Raw genomic sequence first — 24,230 nt, 5'->3', positions numbered from 1 at the left:
AAGTAAGGCCTGATGTAAACAAGGGAGTGGGGCTTTAAGGCCCGGGAGGTCAGAACGCCGGGCCGTGGGCGGCACCGAGAGCAGGGGACGCGCAGAGGTCAGGTCAGTGCAGGCGGCAGGGAGCTGGGGCATGGTGCAAGAATTGGTTGCGATCTGGGGGACGGAGGGGTCTTTTGAGCAAGGGTCTTGGTGGATGGGGATGTATCTAGGACAGGGATCTTGAGTAGGTGCTGGCACTGGATGGAGTATGAGGGTGGTCTTGGACATCAGTGGTGGTAGCGATGTGTGAGGCATCCCTGGGCAGGGTTCCTGGGTGGCAAGTGTCTTTGGAATGGGGGTCCCAAAAAAGGGATCTTGCAAGGTGGGGCTGTCTAAAGAATGGGTCTTTGGGGGCGAGGCGGTCCGGTGGAGGTGGTACAGGGGGGAAGGGAGGACGTTTGGAGAGTGGGAAGGGGTGTGCCTGGGCAAAGGTTTTGGGGAGATGGGGGTTTGAAGGGAGTATGGGGACTCTGGGACAAGAATATTAGGGGGGGTCTAGGGCAGGTGTCTTGTGGGGGGGATTGAGTTGTCCCAGGTAGGGGTTTTGGGAAGTGTGTGTCCTGGGCAAGGGTTTTGAGGGGTTGGGGTGCCCTGGAGCAGGGTCTTGGGGAGACGATAGGGGGTCTGGAGGAGGAACCTTAGGGGGATGCAATTCTTGGGGGTACGTCCAAGCCAACCCATGTCAGAGTCAGGGACAGCAGAACATATGGAAGTGTATGTCCCAGGGGTGGGGGATTTGGAGTGATAAGGGAATCCTGAAGTAGGGTCTTTAGGGCATACAGGGGTCTGGGGGAAGGTCCAGGTTGTCCATGGTTGGACAGAAGTTAGCATGTCATGAGAAGGGGTTGTGTGGAGGTGGGAATGGGATCCTGAAGGGATTTCAGGAAGCCTGTGGGGAAGGAAGGTGTGAGAGAGCTCTGGAGTGGTAGAATAGGTTGGAGTAGAAGGACGTGGCGGGGGAGTTCCTGTGAGCGGTGGACCAACTGTAGCAGGTCTCAGGGCCAGGTCAGGGAGGTGCAGGAAGAGGTGGATGTTTGAGCCCCCTTTCCCCATTTATTGACAGGCAGACTTAGGTGCTGGGTCCAGGTGTAAAGATGAGAAGTGGGTAGGGGGTGGTTCCAGGCCATGTTGGGCACTGGGGCCAGGATTGGCTGAGGGTAGAGAGGAGATATCACTGGGATACCCCCTACCCCATTATCTCTTGATAAGCAGTCAGTCAGGGAGGGAGTAAGGAGGAGGTGGGGATGTCCAGGTCAGGGTAGGCCGAGAGAGCTGGAGTCAACTAAGTGTAAGAAGATGCGAATGTTCCTGTCCATGCTCTTTGGGGTCTTGGGAGCTTAGAGTGGAAACCCTAGGATTCTCCCCCTGCTTTTGTCTTCTTTGCAGTCCTGCTGGGGTTAGGTAGCAGAGTGGGAGGAGGAAGAAGAAATCAGTTGGGGACAGGAGTTCTAGGACTCAGAGAACAGACCCCAGGACTCTTCCCAACCCTACCCCCATTTGTGTCCAGGGAAGCAATCCTGGACCATGACTCAGCAGCCACTTCGAGGAGTGACCAGTCTGCGTTTCAACCAAGATCAAAGTGAGAGAGGCTGTGCCTGTGCCCTTTTGGGAGGGAGGGAGGGAGAGAATGGCCAGAGGTGGGTGTTAAACCCCTAGCTTCCCACCTGGACATCCTTTGAGGCAGCCCGATTCCTCCCGTCCCCAGGCTGCTTTTGCTGCGCTATGGAGACAGGTGTGCGCATCTACAACGTGGAGCCATTGATGGAGAAGGGGCATCTGGGTGAGCTGTCGGTGGGGGAGGGGCAATGGGCAGAAGGGCTGGGCTGGGCATTGGCACCCACCCCTACTGACACCCTGGTCCTTGTCCAGACCATGAGCAGGTGGGCAGCATGGGCCTGGTGGAAATGCTGCACCGCTCCAACCTGCTGGCCCTGGTGGGCGGTGGTAGCAGCCCCAAGTTCTCAGAGATCTCAGGTAAGTGTCCTCATCCGGTCCCACCCTTGGCCCAGATTCCCCGGAATCCTGGCCTCCCGGAGGCTCTGGCAAGTGAAGATGTCAGAGTAACTCAGAGTCACACAGTGAGGTCTACATCTTACAAGTCCTGGATCTTATCACTTGAGAAGCTTGGTGTTTTGTCTTCATTTAACAGACACTTGTTGAATGCCTCCTGTATGCCATGTCCTTACCTATGGAGCGCTTGCTGTGAGCCTGGTGCTGTTGTTACCACTTTACATGTATTAACTCATTTAATCCTCACATGACTCTGTGTGGTAGGAAGTATCATCATCCCCATTTTTGCAGATGAAGAAACTGAGGCCCAAAGAGGTTAAGTGATTTATCCAAGGTGACACAACTAATAGGTTTTAAAATCTCGGGGCTGTCTCCCTGGTGCCCTCTTGCTTTGAGTCTCAAGCACCATCTTATTTTAAGGGCTTTTGTTGATCCCACTGGGACATGGCAAAAGATGCCCTAGGATTCCTCACAGAAATCTTCTGGGGGGTATGAGCTGGGACCCTGGAGGCAGAAATAGTTACTGATGAGAAGTTACAGGCCTGGATGTGAGTCCCTGCTTGGTTGCTGATGGGTTGTGAGGTCCTTGGCTAGATAGAAAACCCCTTCGAGCCTCAGCTTCCTCATCTGTAAATGAGTATAACGGTTCTAGAACCTGTCTTCTCAGGAATCACATCTACAAGTGCTCATGCTGTGTGAGGTCATATTGCGTGTTAGCAAAAGGTTAAGCAAGTGGGTTGAGGTCCCATGGGGAGTAGGGGTAGGTCTTGTGTCACCAGGGCTGCCCCTCACCCTAAACCTTGGCCCCGACAACCCACCTGCCCAGCAGTGCTGATCTGGGACGATGCCCGGGAGGGCAAGGACTCCAAGGACAAGCTGGTGCTGGAGTTCACCTTCACCAAGCCAGTGCTGGCTGTGCGCATGCGCCATGACAAGTGAGCCTGAGGTGGGCTGGGGGTGGGGGAGGTCGGAGGTCCCCACAGCAGGCTAGAGGGTTAGTCCTGCATGGGCACCCTGCCCTCCCCTCACGACCATCCTGTGTTGTGTGATGCCCACAGAATCGTGATCGTGCTGAAGAACCGCATCTATGTGTACTCCTTCCCCGACAATCCCCGAAAGCTGTTTGAGTTTGACACCCGGGACAACCCCAAGGGTGAGAGGACCCAGAGATGCAGGTGTAGTGGCAGGAGGCAGTGGATGGGGCAGAGGGGCAGAAGAGAGATAGAAAGGGGCACACAACGAGTAACTGGGAAAGAGAGGCAGGGAGAGAGTCTTTGCATAGAGATGCTCCAATGGGCTGAGATGCCCGTACTCCCATTCTATCCATTTTCCCGTCCTTAGCCAGTTCTTTCTCTCTACTCTCAGCCCCGCCTCACCCCTGGCTGCCTCAGATAGCAGAGCAGAAAGGCTCATTAAGGACATTAATGGGTATGCCAGGGATTCCTGGGCCTCCTGGGGCTGCCACAGCTGCATAGGGAGGCAGGGAATCTGCCTTGATGGTGGGGAGCACACCTGAGGACAAGCCCCCTGTGGGTTCTGTGGGTAGCATGTATCGTGGAAGGTTGAAGTCCGGCCCTTATCCAGCTCTGTCCATCCTGAGACCCTGCCTGGCCCCAACGTCCTCTTTACCAGCCCCCCACCCCACCCTAGGGCTCTGTGACCTCTGCCCCAGCCTGGAGAAACAACTGCTAGTGTTCCCAGGACACAAGTGCGGGAGCCTGCAACTTGTGGTGAGCTGTCCAGTGGGCAGGGGTGGGTAGGTGGGCTGGCTCTCCCTGTGGACTCTTGGCAACTTACCTCCTTACCACCTACCCCAAGCCCAAACTGCTCCTTCTACCATAGGACCTGGCAAGCACAAAGCCCGGCACCTCATCTGCTCCGTTTACCATCAATGCACATCAGAGCGACGTGGCCTGCGTGTCTCTGAACCAGCCAGGCACGGTAGTGGCCTCGGCCTCTCAGAAGGGCACCCTTATTCGCCTTTTTGACACGCAGTCCAAGGAGAAGCTGGTGGAGCTGCGCCGAGGCACTGACCCCGCCACCCTCTACTGGTGAGCACAGGGTATGCCTGGTGGGCTCCTGACCTCACACCACATGACATGGGCGTCATCGCTGGTCTGTCTTTCAGCATCAACTTCAGCCATGATTCTTCCTTCCTGTGTGCATCCAGTGATAAGGGCACAGTCCACATCTTTGCTCTCAAGGATACCCGCCTCAACCGCCGCTCTGCGTGAGTGCCTCCTGCCCCACCCTGCCTCACCCCCATCCCCCTGCCCATATATCACACCTGGGCTTAGCCAGTGTTGCCTGCAGGCTGGCTCGCGTGGGCAAGGTGGGGCCTATGATTGGGCAGTATGTGGACTCTCAGTGGAGCCTGGCGAGCTTCACCGTGCCTGCTGAGTCAGCCTGCATCTGTGCTTTTGGTCGCAACACTTCCAAGAATGTCAACTCTGTCATTGGTGAGTGGGAATAGCCCTTGACTGGGGGGTACTGCATGGGCGAAGGCCTACAAATTGGACCTGAAAGAATTTTAGGGCATGGGAGGCCTGAGGGAGCCAAATGGTTGGTTCACTTCCACCATCGCTAAGGGAGATGGCACGTGGCAAAGACCTGGAGATAGACCCTGAGCCACGGGACACCTGAGAGGACTGGAGTGTGTGGCTTTGGCAGCATCTAACCTTTTCCAATCCTCCCCCCTCCTCCAGCCATCTGTGTAGATGGGACCTTCCACAAATATGTCTTCACTCCCGATGGAAACTGCAACAGAGAGGCTTTCGATGTGTACCTTGACATCTGTGATGACGATGACTTTTAAGGACCCTGTGGGTTGTGCTAGGGACCTGCAGTGGCAGACTGCAAAGCCTGTGCGGGGGTGGGAGTGCTGTGGAAGCCACCAGCCAGCAAACATTAATGGAGCAGGTGCCCACTTTTCACTCTTAAGAGCAATGCCTAAACAGCTCAGTCGCCCCAAGCACTTCTTGATGACTGTGTGCCCGCAGAGCCAGGCCAGGGACTCAGAGAGACAGCGGCCCCCCTGGGGCTCCCAGCCTGGAGAAGACTGCTAGGGACCCAGAGTGGGTGCCCTAATCCAACCTGTGGGGATTTTTAAAAGACTTCCTAGAAAGAGACGATCTCTGATATGATGAATATGAATAAAAGGCCCTTAATAGTATTTATGGCTGGACCTCGGGAGTGGGGCCTGGAGGAGATGAGGCTGAAAAAGCCCTGCAGGAGTTTCCTGGAAAGGTGTGAACCTCTTGGACCCTGACAGGAAGGAAGTGGGATCCTGCTCGGGTCCTTCTGACAGTCTCTGCATGTCCTCTAATGTCTGGCCACTGTGTGCCAGAGACGCCAGCACCGCCCAGAACCGTCCCTGTGGCGCCCCCGCCTGGGGGTGGACGGGAATGCCTCGCCCCGCGGCGGAGACTCAATTTCCCAGCGGCCCCTGCTACCTTACAGTTCCGGCGTGTTGTTGGTATTTTCGGTCACGTGTGCTGCTGCGCCTGCTCAGTCCACTAGGTCGTCAGGGTAGTGGTTGCAGGGCCCAGACTCCGTTTCCCGGTGTGCCCCACGGTGGCGCGGTGTAGAACGGGTGTTGTAGTCCGGCCGCTCCTCTGACTGGTCCAGCTACATCGACCGGCAGGATGTCGGAGGTGCGGCTGCCACCGCTACGCGCCCTGGACGACTTCGTTCTGGGGTCGGCGCGTCTGGCGGCCCCGGATCCACGCGACCCGCAGCGATGGTGCCACCGCGTCATCAACAACCTTCTCTACTATCAAACCAACTACCTTATCTGCTTCGGCCTCGGTCTCGCTCTGGCCGGGTGAGGGAGGGAGGGAGGGAGGGAGGCGCAGGTTGGCCGGGGGCGCCCGCTGGGCATGGAGGGTGGACCCGCAGGATTTTGAGGGGGCTGCAAGACCTTGAAGGGCGAATTCAGTAGAGTGTGAAACTGAAGGGGAAACTGGGAGATAGAAGGCCTGGAAGAGGAATCTGAAAGGATTGGCCTTTGCAAAGGGTGGGTTTAGGGGCAGGTTGGGATGGGGGGGTGGGCCGGCTGGAGTGGGTCCTGCGGGGGTAGGGGGAAGTGTGGACCTGAAGATTAGGAGGGCCCGAAAGTGGGACACGACTGTGCCTGAGGGGTGATGGGGCCAGATTAATATGGCCTTGGAGGACTTACGACAGGGACAGGACGTGGTCAAGTTGAAGGGTGGACTTGTGGAGGATCTGGGCTTCGAGAGGGGCCTGGCTATAATTGGAATGCTCCAGGAGCAGGTACCTGTTGGGGAACTTGAGTCTAGAGGGAGGACCTGGGGATGGAAGGCCTGAGACCAGGGAGGGATGGAGAACCTGGAAGAGGGACTTGGGCAGGACTGGAAGTTAAGTGGCACTGAAAGCCTGGAAGGGGTTCTAGTAATGATGGAGGGAGGAATCTATAGGAAATGGGAATCTGGAGGGGGAATTTGAAGGGAAGTCTGGAAGGGACTCTGGGCCTGGGGAGAGGGAAATGTATGGAAACAGAAGGACTGGAAGAGGAATTTGCAAGGGCTGGGCCTTTGCAAAGAGTGGGTTTTGGGGCACGTTGGGATGGGGGGGCCGGCTGGAGTGGGTTCTGCAGGGGTAAGGTCGGAAGGAAAGAGAAGGGAAAGGCTGTGAGCCCTGGGGCCTAGCGGAATGGGAGGGCCTGAAGCAGGAGATCTAAGGAAGATGGGACTGTAGGATTGACAAGAAATAAATGAGGGTCCACAGGGGAGCCCAGGGCTCCTGGGAGTTGGAATCCCTGAAGGGTGGACCTGTTGGAGACAGGGCTGACGGGAGTATTTGCCGGGCTGGAGGGTCCGGAGCGGGGCCGGGGGGTGGGGGTGGGGTGGGAACCAAAGCTCTTGGGGCACGGACTCTGGTGGACGGTGGTCTGGGAGGCACGGGGGCCAGGCGGCCCTCTCCCCGCCTGCCCGGCTAGCTTAGTTCCATTGTCCCCGCAGGTACGTGCGCCCGCTGCACACCCTCCTAAGCGCGCTGGTAGTGGCGGTGGCCCTTGGCATGCTGGTGTGGGCGGCTGAGACTCGAGCAGCCGTGCGCCGCTGCCGTCGCAGCCACCCAGCCGCCTGCCTGGCCGCAGTGCTTGCCGTCGGCCTCCTCGTTCTCTGGGCCGCGGGCGGCGCTTGCACCTTCCTGCTCAGCATCGCCGGGCCCGTGCTTCGTGAGTCTCCACTACCCTGAGATGGCCGGGAAGACGGCCACCGCTCGCAAACGGCGCCAGGCCCGCCCTACCCTGGTTCCTGGGCTGAGAGGGGGCTGGGACACCCAGCGGGCAAGGCCACACCTCCTTTACAAAGCGCCTTCCCTGGCTTTGCTCCCCTCCCTGGGAACGCCTCTCTTACAACCGCCCTTCTGGGCGTCACTGCTAGTATGAAGTGCCTTCCACCGGCCACGTCCCCATTACTGCGCACCCTCCCTGGCCACGCCCCTGTTGCGAAGCTCATTACTCCGCCACACTAGCAGGGTTCAGAGGCGTCCTGGCTACCGACCACGCCATTGGTCTGCCTGTGCTCCAGTTCCCTTCTCTGGGCCCCCATTAGCTAAAGGCTGATGTCCCATCCCACTGACCCCGCTCCTCTCGGTATTGCCCACAGTGATCCTGGTGCACGCGTCACTGCGCCTGCGCAACCTCAAGAACAAGATTGAGAACCAGATCGAGAGCATTGGTCTCAAGCGGACGCCAATGGGGTTGCTGCTGGAGGCGCTGGGACAAGAACAGGAGGCTGGATCCTAGGGCCCTGGGATCTGTACCTAGGACATGGAGAATGCCATCCCCACCCTGGCCCAGACCCAGAGCCCTTTCCCAGTCCTTAAAATAGGAGCCCCTGCCCAGTTCAAAAAACAGGACAACTGCAACCCTTCCCCCAGGTCCCAAACTGGGATATTCCCTCATACCCAGCCCCCCAGTTTAGGAAACCAGAGTCTTCCCAGCCCTGAACTTGGGAACCAGAGACACCCACGTCCAGCCCAAAACTGGGGCTTAGAGACCAGAGCATCCGTGGCCAACCTCAAACTCTGGGCCCAGAGACACTCCCCCTCAACCCCAATCTGGGACCCACCTATCTCCCACACTCAGCCCCAAAGCTGGGGACTGGGACCAAGGCATTCTCAGATCTTGAACCCTGGACCAAGGCTTTTCCAGACCCCACCCCAGCTTTGAACTCAGGATCCAAGTGTTCTCAGCCCCCATCTGGGTGGAGGATTCAGGTATCCTGACCCAGTTGAACTCTTGGTCCCAGGTGACCCCAACACTCACCAGTCCCACTTGCCTCCCTCCAGCTCTGCTTAGGGATTCTGCCACTCCCCAGCCCACCCCCCACAAAGTTCCACAGTGACAAGGACCAAGGGGTGGGATGGGGTGGGGTGGGGTGGGGGTAGCCCTGACCAGGAATGGGGCATATATATCAGTGTTGCTACAACAATAAAGGCTGTTGCATTGCTCAAGCCCATTTGGACCTCCTGGGTAAAGTCTGTGTGTTTCAATGGCCAGAAGTGACCTGCTTTTCAATTCTACCAGAGACTTTCTGACTGGGTCCCTGTCAAATATGTGGGCTGAAGGAGGAGCTCTCAGTTCCTTTCTTGAACCTATTACCTCTAGGGTGGCATTAACACACAAGGGAGTTAAGGGCACGGAGTGTTTGCTGCCCGCATTTGTATTACTAAGAGCTCTTGGCTAGGAATCTGAGCACGGACAGGCAAAGAAGTTGCCCCACATCACAAAGCAAGTAAAACCAAAGCAGATGACATTATCACAGGCTGTTTCCATGATGCTATATATTTTTTTCTTGTAAAAATACATTACCTAGTCTTAGCTAAAGATGTGGGCCCCCAAGGCAAGGCAGACAGGGAAGCAATGCATGGGTTCAGTTTACACATTTATTACAGAAATCCCCTTCCAGTGTGGGTAGTGTCTTGGGCCCAGATCCATTAGTACAAAAAGAAAAGTTTAACACTAGGTAAAGGGGGTAGGGGAACCCCCAGCTCCAGAAAGCCACAGACAGGTATCATAGAAAACACAGCTTGTGTGGATTTGTTTAAAAAGTGGTGGATGGAAGGAAAGCCAAGGAAGGTGTGACATAACCCGTGGCGAGACGTCACTTGAGGATTTCATTGGCATCTACCAGACGCCAGGTTCCACCACCGCTACATCCCAGGACACAACACACCCAGTGGTTCTGCCCTTTGGTCCTCCTGCGGGGCCTCCTGATTGGGGATAGTCGGGGCAGAGGAGGCTGCCGCCAAAGGCTGGGTCGTCTCACTCTGTGGGCAGAGGCAGCGGGCACAGACAGGCAGACAGGGACTGGGGCGCCTTCAGGCACCCTGGGGGAGAGAAAATGAACACAAGCCCCCCACCCAGACTTCATTCCTTCCAAATGTGGGCAGAGACTTCATTCCTTCCAAATGTGGGCACCTCCCCAAGAAAAACTGCCCCAGTGGGGGGTGGCAGGGAGTTCTGTTCACACCAGAGTCTCCTGGCTGCCCCAAAGTGGGCCCTGAGACCCTATATGGTTTGTTTTGTGGAGGGGGCTTCTGAATGGAACAGGCTGGTCATGGGGACAGGAATGAACCCAACCAGGACGAGATCACAGTTTCCTTTTTTATAAAACGTCTAGTGTTGAGGGAAGACAGTGAATACCTAGATCACAACTGTAAACAGAAATGGAGGAGGGGGCTTGGAGTTCCCATTACATCATCCCCTCTCCTCTCTTTTAAGCTGGCGGAGGGCCCCCAGTCCCCAGCACAGTGTGAGAGGAGACACAGGGTGTCAGACACCTTCGTGGGCCCACGGGGAGCCAGGGGCCTTGGAAGATCACATTGGTGCCCCCCAGGACCGAGAGCAGCCACACCCCAGGGCTCAGCGAGGTCAGCTGTGTGCTCCCCAGACTGAAGTCATTCCCAGGCCAACAAGGGGCATATGAGAAGGGGTCAGACCAGTGTCCCCGGGGTCTGGGGGTCAGAATCGGAGGACTGCTCCCCCTCTAGCGTCAGGTCACTTAAACGAGCGCTCAGCTCCGGGGGGTACAGGAAGTCCGCGTAGTATCTTTAGAAGGGGTAGCAGGAATCCGGAGGACAGGGTGGGAAGACAGAGGAGAGAGGAAAAGACGGACAAGACACAGAAAGAGAGAGGAAAAGAGGCTCGTTAAAGAGGTGGAGGCAGGCACAGGACAGCACCTTTAGGCTCGCAAGCGTGGGGCGTGGTGAAAAGAGGAAGAAAAAGGCAAGGGGCACAGGACGTCCCTTCCTCCCAGCACCCTAGTTTCAAGGCTCATTTTCAGCTGACATGCACTGGTTGTTCAAATATTAAAATTCTTGTATTAGCTTGGTGAAGAACTGCTGCTACCAGGACCCAAGATACCCCTCCACCGAGACCCCACGGACTAATGCGAGTCAGGCAGGGCCCAGTGACCCTGGGCCAAGGCTGCACCTACTTCTCTCATGGTCCATGTCATTAGCTACCATGACTAGCTGGCTCCCTGGCCTGGACACCTTTGCCATCTGCCTCAAGAGACCCCTACCCATCAGTAAAAGCACCCCCCATACCTGCCGGAGACAGGGGGCGCCGTGAAACTCCTTGAGTGCGGGAGTGGCGCCTGGCTGGGGGCCCCATACAGCGCCTGGCCCACCTCATAGCAGCGGGCGTGGAGGAAGGGCGGGTGCTGCGGGCCCATGTGGGGGAGCCCAGGCCGGCGCTGGGGCCCTGTGGCCAGTCCCGAGTTCCGGATGTACCAGTCCCGCAGCCCCTCCAGGGCAAGGTTCTTGTGGCCGCTGCGCTCACCAGCTGGGGGGATACGGGCGGGTGGGGGCATCCACAGCAGAGGGTTGGGATGCACCTCTGGGCCCTCAGCGGCCTCCAGGGGCAGGCCACAGGGCTTGGTGCGGGTGGCACGGCTGTGGGGGTCCTTGCTGCGGAGGAGGGGGCTGCTGCCGTCAGCTGCATACACAGGTGGTGGGCCTGGGAGCATGGTGAGGAGCCCATCCCGGCGAGAGAGGGGTCCTGGGACCTCAGCTGTGGGCAGCAGCTCCCCCCAGCCTGTCCCGCCGCCACCGCGGGGCAGGCCCCGGTCCAGGGAGTAGTCCAAGAGGAAGTCCCCACACACAGGCGGGAGCCGGGGGACCCCGCGGGAGGCAGGGGCGGCTGAGCTGGGCCGGGCAGCCCGGGGAGGGTCTGGGGGGCCAGCCGTGCGGGAGGAGAAGGCAGGAGTTGGTTGGGGGCGCTCATATAGCACCTCACTGCTCTTGCAGGCTGGGGGACCAGTGGCAGGGGGAACCAGAGGTGCAGGCGGGGAGCCAGCTCCCCCACTAGCTGCCCGGTCCACCAGCAGGGCCTCGGAGCTATTGCTGCGGCGGGTGCGAGCTGCGAAGAGGGAGGCATGGTCGGAGACAGGGTCCGCCCGGGGGAAGCCCATCTGGGAGTCCTGGCTGCCGGACCACTGGCGAGAATGGAGGCCTTCAGGTCTGGGGGCGCAGAGGTGGGGGTGATGGGAGAAGGGTCAGAAATATCAGGGAGATGGGATGAGTGCCCTCCCTATCCTGCCTCTCTCTGAGCCTTCACTTCCACACCTCCAAAATGGGCCCAGGATTAGCAGCTGTGTGTATAAAGGTGAGAGGTAGTGGCCTGTAAAGAGCAGCAGAGGTTCTGCCACGGACTGGGGAGCCGAGGGGTTAACAATGTATGGGGCTGCCTGGGACTGTTAGCTCCGAGGGAGATGTAAGTGTGTGTAGGGCTCAAGAGGAAATACTAGCAGGGGAGGGCGGAGGGCTCTTCCTAACACATCTGACCCCTCATTCCCTGCTAAGGTGCTTCTCAGGGCTCCCCGCCTCCTCTAACATGAGGTCCTAAACCTTAGGCCAGGAATTCAAGACCCTTCCTGAATCCTCTGTCCCATCATGTGTATGAACCACCCAAAACTATCATCCCAACAGCCACTATTCATAGAATGCAAGTGTCACAAGAATGGGGACTTTGTTTTGTTCACAGCCCGGAAAAAGTAGGCACTTAGTAAGTACGTATTTGTTTAAGAAGTAGTAGAGTACCATGGTTAAAAGTATGGACTCTTGAGTCAAACTTGCCTGGGTTCAAATACCAGGTCTTCAGTTTACTAGCAAGTTACTTAACCTCTCTGTGTCTCAGTTTCATCATCTCTAAAATGGGAATAATAATAGCACCTACCTCACAGGGATGTTGTGACAATTAAATGAGTTTGATACCAAGTAAAGCACTGATTCCTAGCAGATGGTAGGTACGTGGTACATGTTAACCAGAACTCATTTATGCCTACAGTATCTTCCACAGGCAGATATTATTATCCCCATTTCACAAATGAGGAGACAAAGATTCAGAGAAGGGAAATGACTTGCCCAAAATGTACAGAAAAGCTCATTCTCAAACTTTGGTGCTTCTGCCCCAGATCCCCACCCCCTTCTCCACCAAGACAACTCCTATTCACCTTTCAAAACCCAGCCTTTCTTTTCTTCTCTCTTTTTTTTTTTTTGGTCAATTAAAAAATTTTTATTTATAATGTGATTATACACATATGGCATATTCCAAAAGATATTTTACCTATATTTCTTTATCATGCAATAGGGTGCATTATGAAAAAAAGTTCTGAAACAAAAATAAAATTCTTGCATTTTCATACAGCCTACATAGAAGATCAGAATAAAACTGATAGATTCAAAGCCCAGTCTTTCATGTCCCACACCCTTTGATAATGCTCTCCCCAACACGCCCAGTTAGAACTACCGGTTCCCTCCTCTGGTCTTCAATCTCACCCTCAGAGTCCACTTACTTGCAGAGCTGGGGGCCAGCGCCCCGGGTGAGGACAGGGGTGGCAGGCACACTTCGCCCCTCAAAACTGGAGGCACTCCTGGGCAGCGAGCGTGTGGGGCTAGACAGAGACGAGCAGGCATAGGTGGGGGTCCAGGTTAGAGACTGTACCTAGCAGCAGGCCCTCCTGCCAGCCCAGGCTCAGCTCCCACTCCTGGCTCCTGGGGAAGGAGGGGAGGGGCTCACCCTCACCTGGTGGGGCTGGCCACGGAGTTCCGCCGGCTCTTCAGATCCCCATAGAGATCTGACGGGGGTGGTTTCCACGGGGTTCGCCGCTCAGGGCTGCCCCCAGATACTGCCCGCAGCTGGTCCCAGGCCTTCGGTGGTGAAGGGCGCTCAGCCAGAGGGAAGCAGCCACGGGGCTCCTCTGAGTGGAAGGGAGAAAGTGGGGGAGAATCCAATGGGAGGGTGCCTGAAGGGTTGTGGGCAAAGCAAAGGGCAGGGGCTAGGGAGGTAGGGAGGGGCAGAGGGCTAAGCAGGTAGGACAGGCTGAGGAAGAGCTAAGGGATGAGGCAGGAACCGGGGCTGATGGGGTGGGGTGGGGGGACTGAAGCAAAGAAAATGGGGGCTCCATTGGAGGATGGGTCATGGCTAAAGAGGAGCTGAAGAGGGAGGGTGGGGGCTAAGCATCAAAAAATGGGCGGATTTGGGAGACAGGGGTCCTCACCATTATCATGGCTGGCCCCAGACTCTGAGAGGGAGCTGCTCTCCGAGTGCAGGACTACGTCCTCTACAGATAAGAAGGGGAGACCCCGGCCTATCAATGCAAGGTCTGGGCGCCATCCCCTTACACCACTGGGCCGTCTCCTCCCCATCCCGTACACTTCCCAAGCATCCACCTTTACCTAAATCCAAGACCACCAGAGGCTTGGTCCCTCACTTTCCTGATGCCTATTCCCAATGGCCCCACCCTTGCCCAGGAGCCAGTTTACACAATTCGTCTTGCTCGTAGGGTCCCTTAAGTTCTACCTACCTCCCACTTTTCACTGGCTGCTCACCCACTCCACCTCTACCATGTCCCTTAGCCAATGCCCACCTTCCCGCTTTCATCGGTGTGGTGACAGGGCCTGGCTCACCTTGGCTGAGCTGAGCGAGGCGCGTGCCCAGGCAGACTCCCTGGGCAACGATAACTGCCCCAGTGGATAGCGGCAGGGGCTGGGGCGGCGGGATCCCCGGGAGACCCAGGTGGGCCCGGACGTCCCCGAGCTGCTCCTCCAGCTCATGCAGCCTCCGCAAAGCATCTGCCTGGACCTGGCGCCGACGTCGGCGCTGCTCGGCGCTGAGCTCAGGGGCCAAGGCCAGGCGGCGGGCAGCTGCCGCAATCTGCTGCTGCACTGACACTTCGCGCTCCAGGGCCTCGAGCGCCAGCTCCTGCGGGGCCTACCCGAGAGGGTGGGACAGGACCAAATGTTGGAAAGGGAAATGGCCAAGCACCAGGACCAAGTGGCGGCAGAGCCCAGCTACGCTGCAGGCGGGGCCTGCCCCTCCTGGGGGTGGCCTATTCTCCCCCTGGGGGCAGGGCCTGTGTGGATTAGGGCTGGGCCTCTTCATCTTCCTGGGGGTGAGAGGCCTATCCTGACAGGGACCAGCATCCTCTCTCAGACCTGGAACCCACCTCCCTCAAGCTCCTTCCCTCCTCACCTTAGCCTCTCCTTCTCCTGGCTGCAACCCGCTCTCGGCTTCCTCCGGGCTCCTGTCCCACCCCCATGTTGCTCTGCACGCCCATCTGCTCACCTTGGCAGGGCACAAGGAGTGGTGTGCTGGATTGGGGTGCGGTGGAGGGTAGGCGCGGGCTGCAGGCGGCCGCCGGCGGACCAACTGGGGCCGTTCACCAGGCTCCAGTGGGCACTCGGGGGGCAGCTGGCCAGTCAGCTCCTGGGCGGGGGCAGGGGTCAGAGACTACCAAGGGTTAGTTGGGGGGATGTGGCAAAGCAGTAACGACCCCCGAAGGTACAGAAGTCCTACTAGGAGCCCAGCCCTGCTCAGCACCCATGCCTGTTATTTCTCTTCCTCCTCCCAATTCTCCACCAGGTGGGTGTGCAGCAGAGACTCTCAGCCCCTCAATGGCCCAAGTCCCCAGGGCAGTGGGCACGGGAGGCAGGGAGACCTGCTTTGGAATACAGAATTTCATAGTTTTTATAAAGGTGACACCATCTGTACACTGCATATTATATGACATTCCATTCAGGGCCTGGGCTGCATGCTCTGAACTGCATTATTATTTCTGGCAAACGGTGTGGACGTTCACAGCAAGGGGGGTAAATCGAAACTATAAATCACCCCATGTCAGTTCAGGTCAGGTTTCACTGCCAAGTTTTGGAAATAACTTGTTTTGTTTTGTTTCTGAGGTTTTTTGGATTTCAAACTGTTGATAGGGGATGGTGGCAAAATATCACCATATTTTATTGATTCTCAGACATGCAAGCTGAGCTTTGGGGAATCTATACCTCGGACAAGTGGCTCAGCCATCACCACCGCAGTCTGCCTACCTCGTGCCTGCTCCTCACCCCCCACTGACACCCTTAGGGTACGGCCCTCACCGCCTCCTGGAGACACACTTTTCGTAGCTCCTGAAGTTTCAGGCTCAGGGCCTCCTGCAGGGTCCGCTGACGGTCGAGCAGCCCCCTCAGACGCTCTGACTTCACCTGGGGGGCAGCCTCTCCAAACAGGGCAGCTGGACACAGAGGGAGCAAAGATCGGGGGGCAATCAGGGCAGCCTGCAGCAGCTGTGGGGCCAGGGACCAACCCTTCCCCAGTGGGCAGGTGGTGACTCAGAGCAGGGGAGGAGGCAGCAGGAGGGGGAAACAGATACTAACCTGAGGCACTGAAGGTGGGAGAGCTGATCAGCTGACCTTTGACTTCCATCCTGGTGTTGTCAAGAGGCTGTGGCTGATGGCTGGACAAGGCCTAGCAGTGATGCACGGGAGCCACTGAGGAAGCACATCCGGTGTGCACCGCCAACTGCCCCCTCTACCCAGGTTCCCACACCCCAGCTGGGAATAAGGGGTACCCTGACCCCGCCCAACTGCTTGGCCTGCCCTCTCATAATCTGTGTCAATGTCAAGGCCCTGGTACCTTTGTTCCCTTCCCATTGAGTGGGAGCACAGCAAGTGGGGAGCTGGGCGGACTTACAATGCCTCCTCAGAGGCCCATGGGCCACAGTCAGGAGTCTTGCCTGGGAAGGGAGAATTAATGGTACAGATTCAACCAACTACAAGAACAGTAGGCATTTATTAAGCACCTGGGTGCCTGGAACAGTTACGTTCTATGCCACATTTAATCTTCACAACCACCCTGTGATGGCCGTTCCGTGATTATTATTACCCCCATTTTAGAGATGAGGAGAGTAAGACACAAAGAGATGAAATAACCTGCCCTTGGCTACAGATGCAGCCAGGCCCACCCCTCCGGTCCAACACTCCCCCTCACTAGAGGTGCTGAACCCCACCAATCCCTCATAAGCTCCCAGCCCACCAGGCCTCCAGGCCTTTGTGCAGGCTGCCACTGCTGTCCGGAGTGCACTTTTCACCTCTCGCCACTCCAGCCCCTGGTTCTCTCTTACATTCTGGGGCTTCAGTGTCACTTCCAGAGGTGGGCCCCCACATTTTGTCCCCTCACAACTGCTGTCAAACAAGACTGTGCCTCCTTTGTATATTTAGGAGGACAGAAAATCTATCAGTATCTCTGGCACTCAGAACACTTCTGTGCACACATCAAGTGCTCAATGAGAGTCTGCTGGGTGAATAAAAGAATGACTGTGGTCTGTGGGTCGCTACTTGTCCCAACTCTATCCCGCGGCCCTGGTGCGGCAGGGAGAGCATTCACTTGGCCTCAGGACCCCTCCAGCCCCTCCCCACATGCCAGCCTGTCCTGCACCTGGCACAGGGAAGTCAGCCTGCTGGGACTGGGAGTGGCAGAGCCCACAGCTGCAGATAACAAGCTGACTGCCTCCTGCCTCCTCCTCTGCCCCCAGACACCCTGGCTGATCATGGAGCCGGCCTTGGCTGGCTGCCAGCCCTGCCCTCATCCCTTCCTCTGGAGTTTGCTCCCTCTGTCCCACAGCCTGCTCAGTCCCCAGCTGGGCAGCCAGGTGACATCACCTCCCACCACCTGGCCTGACCTCGGTGGCAGGCGATTGGGAGGACCTAATGAGGCCAGAGAGGTCCCATCCCCACCTGCCTCGCACTTTGTCATGACATGGTGGCCAGGTGTGAAGACCCAGGCAGCCACGGAGGGATGGGTTCAAGCCCCTTCCCCATCTATGCATTGGGGGTGTGGCCAAGCTGCTAATAGGGTGCCACCAGCTTATCAGCAGTGCTCCCACCCACCCCATGGGGTCTGTGCCCCTCCCACAAAGCAGGGGCTCCTTGTCCTCAACATCAGGGGCGGGGTCAGTCCCTAAAGCCTTTTTGCACATCCAGGCAGCAGCATGTGCCCTGCAGAGGTGCTCACATGCCCTCACCACCCCCCTCCAAGGTCTGACATTGGCGGCATGGCAGGCTTTCCTTGAGGTCCCAGCTTAGCCTCCTCTGCCCCTCAGCTCCTGGGGTTCCTTCTTCCCCAGCCCCCATTTGGGTTTGAGGAACTCTAAACCTTCCTCCACCTCAACAGGAACCTCAACTCCTCCCCAGTGGGCCCGTTCACCAGGATTGGTCCCACATCCCATACTGGGATGTCTCGAGCCTTCTTTCCCTGGGAGCTCGTGGCATCCTGGAAGTCCACATGGGGTACAGGCAGGAACACCGACTCCACCCTGTCAGCCTGACCTCGGGGACATAGCTAGGGCCTGAGTCATGGGGTCATCGGGCAGGGTCCACGCTCCACACCCCCAACATGCTCACACCCACTCCCAAGCCTCTGCCTCTGCTCACCTACCCTCTGCATATTGGCCTGGGGTCCTGGGACTGCCTGGTTCCCACCCAAAGATGGTGAGAAGGGGGAATCCCAGCAGTCCCCTCCCCAACACACCCCCACACCAGCCCCTGGGTCTCCCCACTGGTGACCCTGTGTCCCTGTCCCGTCCCAGGATGGGCTGCAGCAAGATAGCTGCAGAGGGCACCCCCCACACCCAGAGGCGGGCCCAGCAGGTTTTTCAGGTCTGCCCTTCTGACACCACAGCCGAGAAAGAAATTCCTGGCTGTAATGACTGTTTACAAGCAAGACACCTCACCTGGGTGGCACCCCAACACCTCAGTGGGACCCCCATTTCCACATCTCACCACCTTCGGAGCAAATACAAACTCCCAATGTCTGGGACTGTTCCCCACACCGCCCCAGAGGTCCTCCCCCACTGCCCTCACTCTAGGGGAACAGTGTGGAGGACCAGGCAGGTGCTGGGAAGTAGTTTCTCAACAGCCTAGTCTGGGCTTTCCTAGAGGGCTAGGCCCCAGGTTGAAGGAGGGCAGAGGCTACCCCTGCAGGGGAGGAAGGGGGAGAGGAAGTAGCGGGGAGTAGAGAAGGGGGACGCTGGCTTCTCTTCTCCCCCATCCCTTCCCCTCGTCCACTTCCGGCAAGGAATTAGCTTCATGCCAGGAAAGGAAATTGGACATTTTAGGCTTCGCCCCTCTAGCCAGGCCCTCCTTCCTCGCTGTGCCTCTCACATAGACCTGGCTCTCTCCCGCAGGGAACTTCAGCACACCCTGTGCCCTTCTCCCCCCCACCCCTCGCCCCTGGGCCCATTGTTCCCAGGTGCTCACCAATGCCAGAGCAGAGAGGTGCTGTGGAGTGGTCTCAGGTACCTCAAAAAAAAATAGTTGTATCGACCAGGCCCTGCTCCGGCTGGTAGTGGCAATAAGTGGGTGAGCGCAGTGGCGGATGCCTAGGCCGCCTCCCACTAGGCAATGGCCCAGCCTACCTGGCCAGGGACTGGGCCGGCCCATACCTTTTAACCCTTGCCTGCCTGACACCAGGGCTCCGGCCACCCTTAGGAGCTGTCTTGGAGCCAAGTCCCCTCAGGGTGTCCAGCACGGCCAAGAAGAGAGCCTGGACCTCCCCCCTCACCCCATACACCTAACAGAGGACTGAGGAAGAAGGGCTAAAGGTCGTGGGAGTGGCGACTGCCTCTGGTGCTGTCCAAGTACCCAGATCAGACCCTGTCCACCCTAGGGTACTACCTGGGAGCCAAGGGATGGAGGTCTGGGGAGTTGTAAGCACAGGAGAGGACTTGGGGTACCTCGGGTGTGCGTCTCTTGGCAGCACTCCACGTTCCTGACACCCCTACCCTTTCCTCCCAGGGCAAGGCAGGGGTGGGAGAAGGTCTTAGGGCAATTCCCACCCTCACTGGGGTAATAGTTTCCCAAGTTGGGACAGACAAGGTCCACTTTTCTAAGGAGAGACCATGTCTCAAGACCCTACCACCTTCTGCAGCTTCAGAAGAAATCATCCTAGCAAATGGAAGAAACACACTGGTGGTTTAACCCCTCCTGACCCCTACAAACCTGGGAGGATGGCACAGACCCAGCTCCTCATAGCCAACTTGGAGAGATGAAATCTGGGGCTCGCAGAAGTGAAGAGGCCCGATTCTGATCACAGAGTCATGAGAGCAGGTAGAATCAGAACTCAGGGGGCTGGGTCCTGGGTTGCAAGTTGACAGAGGCAACTCCTGCACGGGAGGAGGAGTGGGAAACGGGGCTCATGCTTCTTCACATCCAGGCTGGGTCTCCCCAGTTCCTCCCCCAACCTCCTGGGGCATTTCTGGTCAGGAGTCAAGGAAATGGAGGGCTCTAAGTCTCTGCGATGTACTGTTTCCCCCACACCACCACCTGGGCTTCGGGCCTGCCCTGGCACACACCACACATCTTGAGCTCCATTTGGGACCATCTGCTCTGTGACCTCAGGGCCCAAGCCCAACCCAGGCCCCGACAGCAGCCCACGCCAAGATGTGATAGAGCAGAGTGAGGAAAGCTCCCTCTCCAATTGGCAGGTGGGCCAAGCCTGGAGAGGAACTTGCTCTGTATCAGCAATGCCCAGTGTACCCCAGTGTACGTGTTACTGAGGCTTCCCGCCACCCTGCCCACCTTTCTTTCTGGGTGTGAGATTTCCGGCACGGGACCCAAAGGCCCCTTTCATCACCCCCCTTCTCCCTCCCTTCACTGCCTGGGGCTGATGGAGGCAGCAGCCACAAGGTGGGCAGCTGGGTGTTGGTGGGGAGTGTCCTCTCAGCCATGGCCTCTCCCACCTCTTATGGGACACCAAGGAGGCTGGGAAGGGGGATGTTTATAAAATCAGAGCTGAATTCCCTGGTGGTCCAGTGGTTAGAACTCTGCACTTCCACTGCAGGGGGCACGGGTTCGATCCCTGGTCGGGGGACTAAGATCCTACAAGCCGTGTGGCACGGCCAAAAAAAAAATCAGAGCCGAGAGGGACAAGTGTATCTGGCCAGCAATGCAGATTGAGTCTCAAGGCTTAGATTTCTGCATTTGGAAACGGTGCTAACAGAGCCAATGGAGGCCAAAGTAACTTTGGAAGACATTTCAAAGTGCAAGAAAACTCATACCACATCATTAACAACTGTTAATAACTACAATAATAAACTCAGGCAGAGGTGGGCTGGGGCGAGAGTAAGGAGGGAAGAGCAGGTAACTGGGTCTCTTGGGCCAGGCAAGGCGGAGTCACCACACACATCATTGCCCTGGTCCACAGCTTTTAACAGTCTGGAAGACAACCACCTCTAAGCCCCACCCCAGCGAGGACCTGAGGCTCCTGTGGCCTCCCATAGGGCTAGCAAGTGGTGGGTCTGAGATTCAACCCAGCTCTGCCACTTCCCGGCTGTGTGACTGCTTGGACAAGTCACTCAACTTCTCTGTGCCTCAATGTCTTCATCTGTAAAATAGGGGTGCTGACAGCAGTATAAAACTCACAGGGGGGTTGGGAGCACGACAGGAGCTAAGACATTCAAAGATTGCTTAGGACAGTGCCTGGCCCACGGTAAGTGCTCAATATGTATATGTAATATGTCATACATAATTACAAGTATTCCTCCCAGTCCGAACTCAGGAATCAAACACACACACACACACACACACACACATACACACACTTTGAGACACAGCTGGTATCCCTCAGCCTCGAAACCCTCCCCACTTGCCGCCCAGATATAGAACCCTCCTTACTTGCCAAACCAGACATATTTGAAACAGAGCTGTTTTCCCTCATTATCCAACCTCTCCCTCCTCAACATCAAAAATGCAGGAACCAAATATATTCAGAAAAATTGTCTGAACTCTCACTATCCAAATACAGGAACTGAATGGATTCGGATACATTTTTGAGATAGGACTGGTATCCCTCACTCTCTGAGCTTTCCTTACTCACCAGGCAAAATAGAGGAACCAAATACATTTATATAATGCGGTACCCTTACTATCCCAACTCTTGCCACTGGAGCACAGGAAAATGAATAGATTTGAATACATTTCTGAGTTAGAGCCATTACCCCTCGTTATCTGAATTCTCCCTACATTTCTCACTCTGCAAAATGCAAAAACAAAATAACTTCAGATAACTTAATATCTTTCACTGTCTGAACTATCCAAACTCTCCCTCTCAGAACTTGTGTACCAAATATACTGGGACAGTGAGGGATGTATGTGCTGTTATTAATAGGTTTGGATACCTGTTTTGGATAAATGAAACAGGTCTGATATTTCATTATTCAAACTCTCACTATTCTCTATGAGAAATACGGTAATAAAACATAATTGAATGACATGTTACTTCCTCACTATTCAAATTCTCCCTGTCTGTCCTCAAAATCAAGGTGATTCAGACAGTAAGAGAACTTCTTATTTTTCTTGTTGTTGTTATTGTCACTACTGGATGAGCCTGATTCTAACAGAGCCCCCCCAATACACACAGACCTGCCCACAGAGGTAGAATGGACTCAGCATCAAGATTTGTACTGCTTACTGCTGACAGGAGGAGGATAAACTCCTGCCCCCATCCTACCCCTACCAAGCCCTGAAGCCTCTGGCCTAGGATGGACTTTTTTCCAGGCCAGAAAAGCAGGGATCACTGCACCTGGGATCAAGACCAGGAGACGGGGGTAACGTGATCTAGAAGACTCACACATACCCCTGAGTCCCCCACCCCTACATGGGGCAGCCCCCAACCTAGCAAGGCTGGAAACATGACCCAGACCTCAAAGACTCCCAGAGAGTCATTGAATAATTTAGGGTGTTCTTTCACACTTGGAGAGGGTAGGGGGCACAGGAAGAGTTCCATGCCCTCCTGGGGCAGGGAGAGAAATGCAAGCTCTGTGTGAGATCACTGGGTGGGGGAAATCACATGTGAAAACTCCCTCAGCCTCACGGGGCCCACAAGGCTGCTTGCTCTTGCTCATGCTAAAAGAAGCATTTGGGATGAATTTCAGAGATAATAGGTACAGTGGAACCTCCAAGTTCATGGCCAGGGTATAATGGAACCCCTGTCCTTCTGGGCTCAGAGGAGATGGAAAGTGGGTGTTATGAAGGAGGGAGATCTGAACAGCGTGGAGGGGCATGGGAAGGGGCAAAACAGGGGCCTGGGGTTGGGGCAGAATGAAGACTCAGGACAGGAAGGGGTATAAGGGACAAAACAGAATCAGAGTTGTAGGATGGAGGTCAAAAGATAAGACAGAGAAGAATCCAGGACACTGGCCAGGGGTTAGGATGGACAAAGGCCAGAGAAAAAGTAGGGGATAGTAGGGGACAAAAGAGGAGGGCAGGGATCAGGATCAGTATAAAACGGTAGTCAGAAGACATGATGGGGGACAGGCCAAGACAGCGGTTCAAGGAAGAGGATAGGGAAAAGAGCAGGTTCAGGGTGGAGGTAAGGAACAGGAAAAGACCACGACAGAATGAGAATAGGAATGAGGACAGTGATAGGCCAAGAGAAGACAAGGGAAAACAGCATAGGTTTGGGGGCAGGGACATGGCAGGAGGCGAGAGGGACAGTCTAAAGGTGGTGGGCCAGGATGGAGTTCAGGAGACAGGAGGGGGACCCGGGGGATAGTACTGGGTGGGGAGAAAGTACATAAGTCAGAGGTCAGGAATTGGGACAGACCTGGATCAGACTGGGGTTAGGGGTACAGGACATGACTGGAAGGCGTTCAGGGACTGGACAAGAGAATAGGCAGGTCAAGCATCAGGACAGAAACTGGGGAGATCAAGACAAGGCACGATGAGCTTCAGAGATGGAACAGGGTCAGGCAAGGATCTGGGGTCAGGTCAAGGATGCTGAGAACATAACTGGATGGGGTTTGGGGTCAGGACTGGATTTAGAGGTACAAAACAGGGGTTGAGGATCACACCAGGCCAAAATATGGTTAGGTCAGAGGTCAGACCAGAGCTCCTGGGGCCAAGACTGGCCGGGGTTCGAGGTTAAAAAAAGATGTAGCCAGGTAAGGCAGGGGTCGAGGGGGAGACCACGGGGTCAGAGGTCGGGGGTGCACGAGCAGGTACATCGCAGGTCAGCGTTTCCGGGCCTTCACCCCGCCGTCTCCTCCCTTCCAACCCCAAGCGGGCGTTACTCACCGAGGGTCCTCGCCCCGCGGCGTAGGCGGGGTCGGTGCAGGCCTGAAAGAGTGGTGGGAGCGCCCCTCCCTCGCTGCCCCCAGCTCGTTCCCGGGCTCGTGCCTACTACCCTTCCGCGCCCTGCCTGTGGGCCGCGTTCGGCCGTGCGACTATTAACCCTGGGGGCCAGACGGGGGGCGCGGGGAGGGTGGGAGGGTAGCAGCCGCTCGGCCGAGGGCAGTGGACCCCGGCCCCCCACCTTCAACTCAGGTCTGTCCGCTCCCAGCGGCACCGCCACCTCCGCCGCTGAGCGCGAGCCTGGAGGGGCGGGGTGGCGGGGGGAGAGACAGGGGGCGGGGCGCGAGACCACAGCAGCGGCGGAGACCAAGTGCGCAGGCGCCAGTTCGGGTCTTCTTTTTTTGTTTTTTTTTTTCTTTTCTTTTCTTTTTTTTTTTTTTTCCCTGCCCTGGGAGCGCCAAGAGCGAACCAGTTCGGAGCGCTTGCGCACACGCTTTCTCGAGGGCCGTGGAGCTGTCCCCTACCGAGGCCACGCCCCCTCAGTAATCAGACTAGCGCCCCTCACCCCAATTCACCCCGCAATGAGCACCCAAGAATTACCCACAGACTGCCTTCTATCAGCCACCACCACACTTCTAAATTCCCCCAACTACCCTCCGGTGCCCCAAATGCTCTCCAAACCACACTCCATCATCTCCCAAATTGTATCCCCAAACTATTGTCCATTGATCCCAAAGCAGTACCCCCAATCTGCCTTCCTTGGACACCCAAGCTGTACAAATAAGCTACCCTCCAATACCCCCAAGTTG

General features: G+C 56.6%; 3 protein-coding genes across 14 annotated transcripts; 2 read left to right on the top strand and 1 right to left on the bottom strand.

Moving 5' to 3' along the window:
• On the top strand, positions 1-5,221 carry WDR45 (WD repeat domain 45). 5 transcript variants are annotated; one of them, XM_027091519.1, is made up of 11 exons: positions 1-102; positions 1,547-1,618; positions 1,745-1,819; positions 1,909-2,013; positions 2,879-2,984; positions 3,108-3,202; positions 3,700-3,779; positions 3,892-4,100; positions 4,178-4,279; positions 4,363-4,508; positions 4,755-5,221. In XM_027091519.1, the coding sequence occupies exons 2-11, from the start codon at positions 1,564-1,566 to the stop codon at positions 4,862-4,864; spliced, it is 1,083 nt and encodes a 360-aa protein (XP_026947320.1). In that variant the 5' UTR covers positions 1-102; positions 1,547-1,563; the 3' UTR covers positions 4,865-5,221. The 5 variants fall into 5 exon arrangements, with proteins under 5 accessions (XP_026947320.1, XP_026947316.1, XP_026947317.1 ...); XM_027091515.1 differs by having other exon boundaries at positions 2,876-2,984; XM_027091516.1 differs by lacking the exon at positions 1-102 and adding an exon at positions 165-361 and having other exon boundaries at positions 2,876-2,984.
• Positions 5,222-5,581: 360 nt separating this feature from the next.
• Positions 5,582-8,530, top strand: PRAF2 (PRA1 domain family member 2). The gene is made up of 3 exons (XM_027091520.1): positions 5,582-5,872; positions 7,029-7,246; positions 7,680-8,530. Exons 1-3 carry the CDS (start codon positions 5,694-5,696, stop codon positions 7,817-7,819), a joined length of 537 nt encoding a protein of 178 aa, XP_026947321.1. The 5' UTR covers positions 5,582-5,693; the 3' UTR covers positions 7,820-8,530.
• Positions 8,531-8,942: 412 nt separating this feature from the next.
• CCDC120 (coiled-coil domain containing 120) lies at positions 8,943-23,642 on the bottom strand. Of its 8 annotated transcripts, none has more exons than XM_027091512.1 (11): positions 23,425-23,642; positions 19,351-19,514; positions 16,046-16,088; positions 15,730-15,820; positions 15,454-15,587; positions 14,555-14,788; positions 13,990-14,293; positions 13,581-13,643; positions 13,106-13,280; positions 12,876-12,974; positions 8,943-11,541 (listed from the first exon to the last, which is right to left on the bottom strand). In XM_027091512.1, exons 4-11 carry the CDS (start codon positions 15,776-15,778, stop codon positions 10,605-10,607), a joined length of 1,995 nt encoding a protein of 664 aa, XP_026947313.1. In that variant the 5' UTR covers positions 15,779-15,820; positions 16,046-16,088; positions 19,351-19,514; positions 23,425-23,642; the 3' UTR covers positions 8,943-10,604. The 8 variants fall into 8 exon arrangements, with proteins under 8 accessions (XP_026947313.1, XP_026947310.1, XP_026947311.1 ...); XM_027091509.1 differs by having other exon boundaries at positions 15,989-16,088; positions 23,425-23,640; XM_027091510.1 differs by lacking the exon at positions 23,425-23,642 and having other exon boundaries at positions 15,989-16,088; positions 19,351-20,045.
• Between the last annotated feature and the right edge of the window lie 588 nt (positions 23,643-24,230).

This window comes from Aethalodelphis obliquidens, unplaced genomic scaffold (assembly GCF_003676395.1).
Source record: "Aethalodelphis obliquidens isolate GAN/ISIS:26980383/991018 unplaced genomic scaffold, ASM367639v1 scaffold71, whole genome shotgun sequence".
Lineage (NCBI taxonomy): Eukaryota > Metazoa > Chordata > Mammalia > Artiodactyla > Delphinidae > Aethalodelphis > Aethalodelphis obliquidens.
The sequence above is the reverse complement of the archived record's forward strand: the minus strand, read 5'-3'. Positions and strand labels throughout refer to the sequence as shown.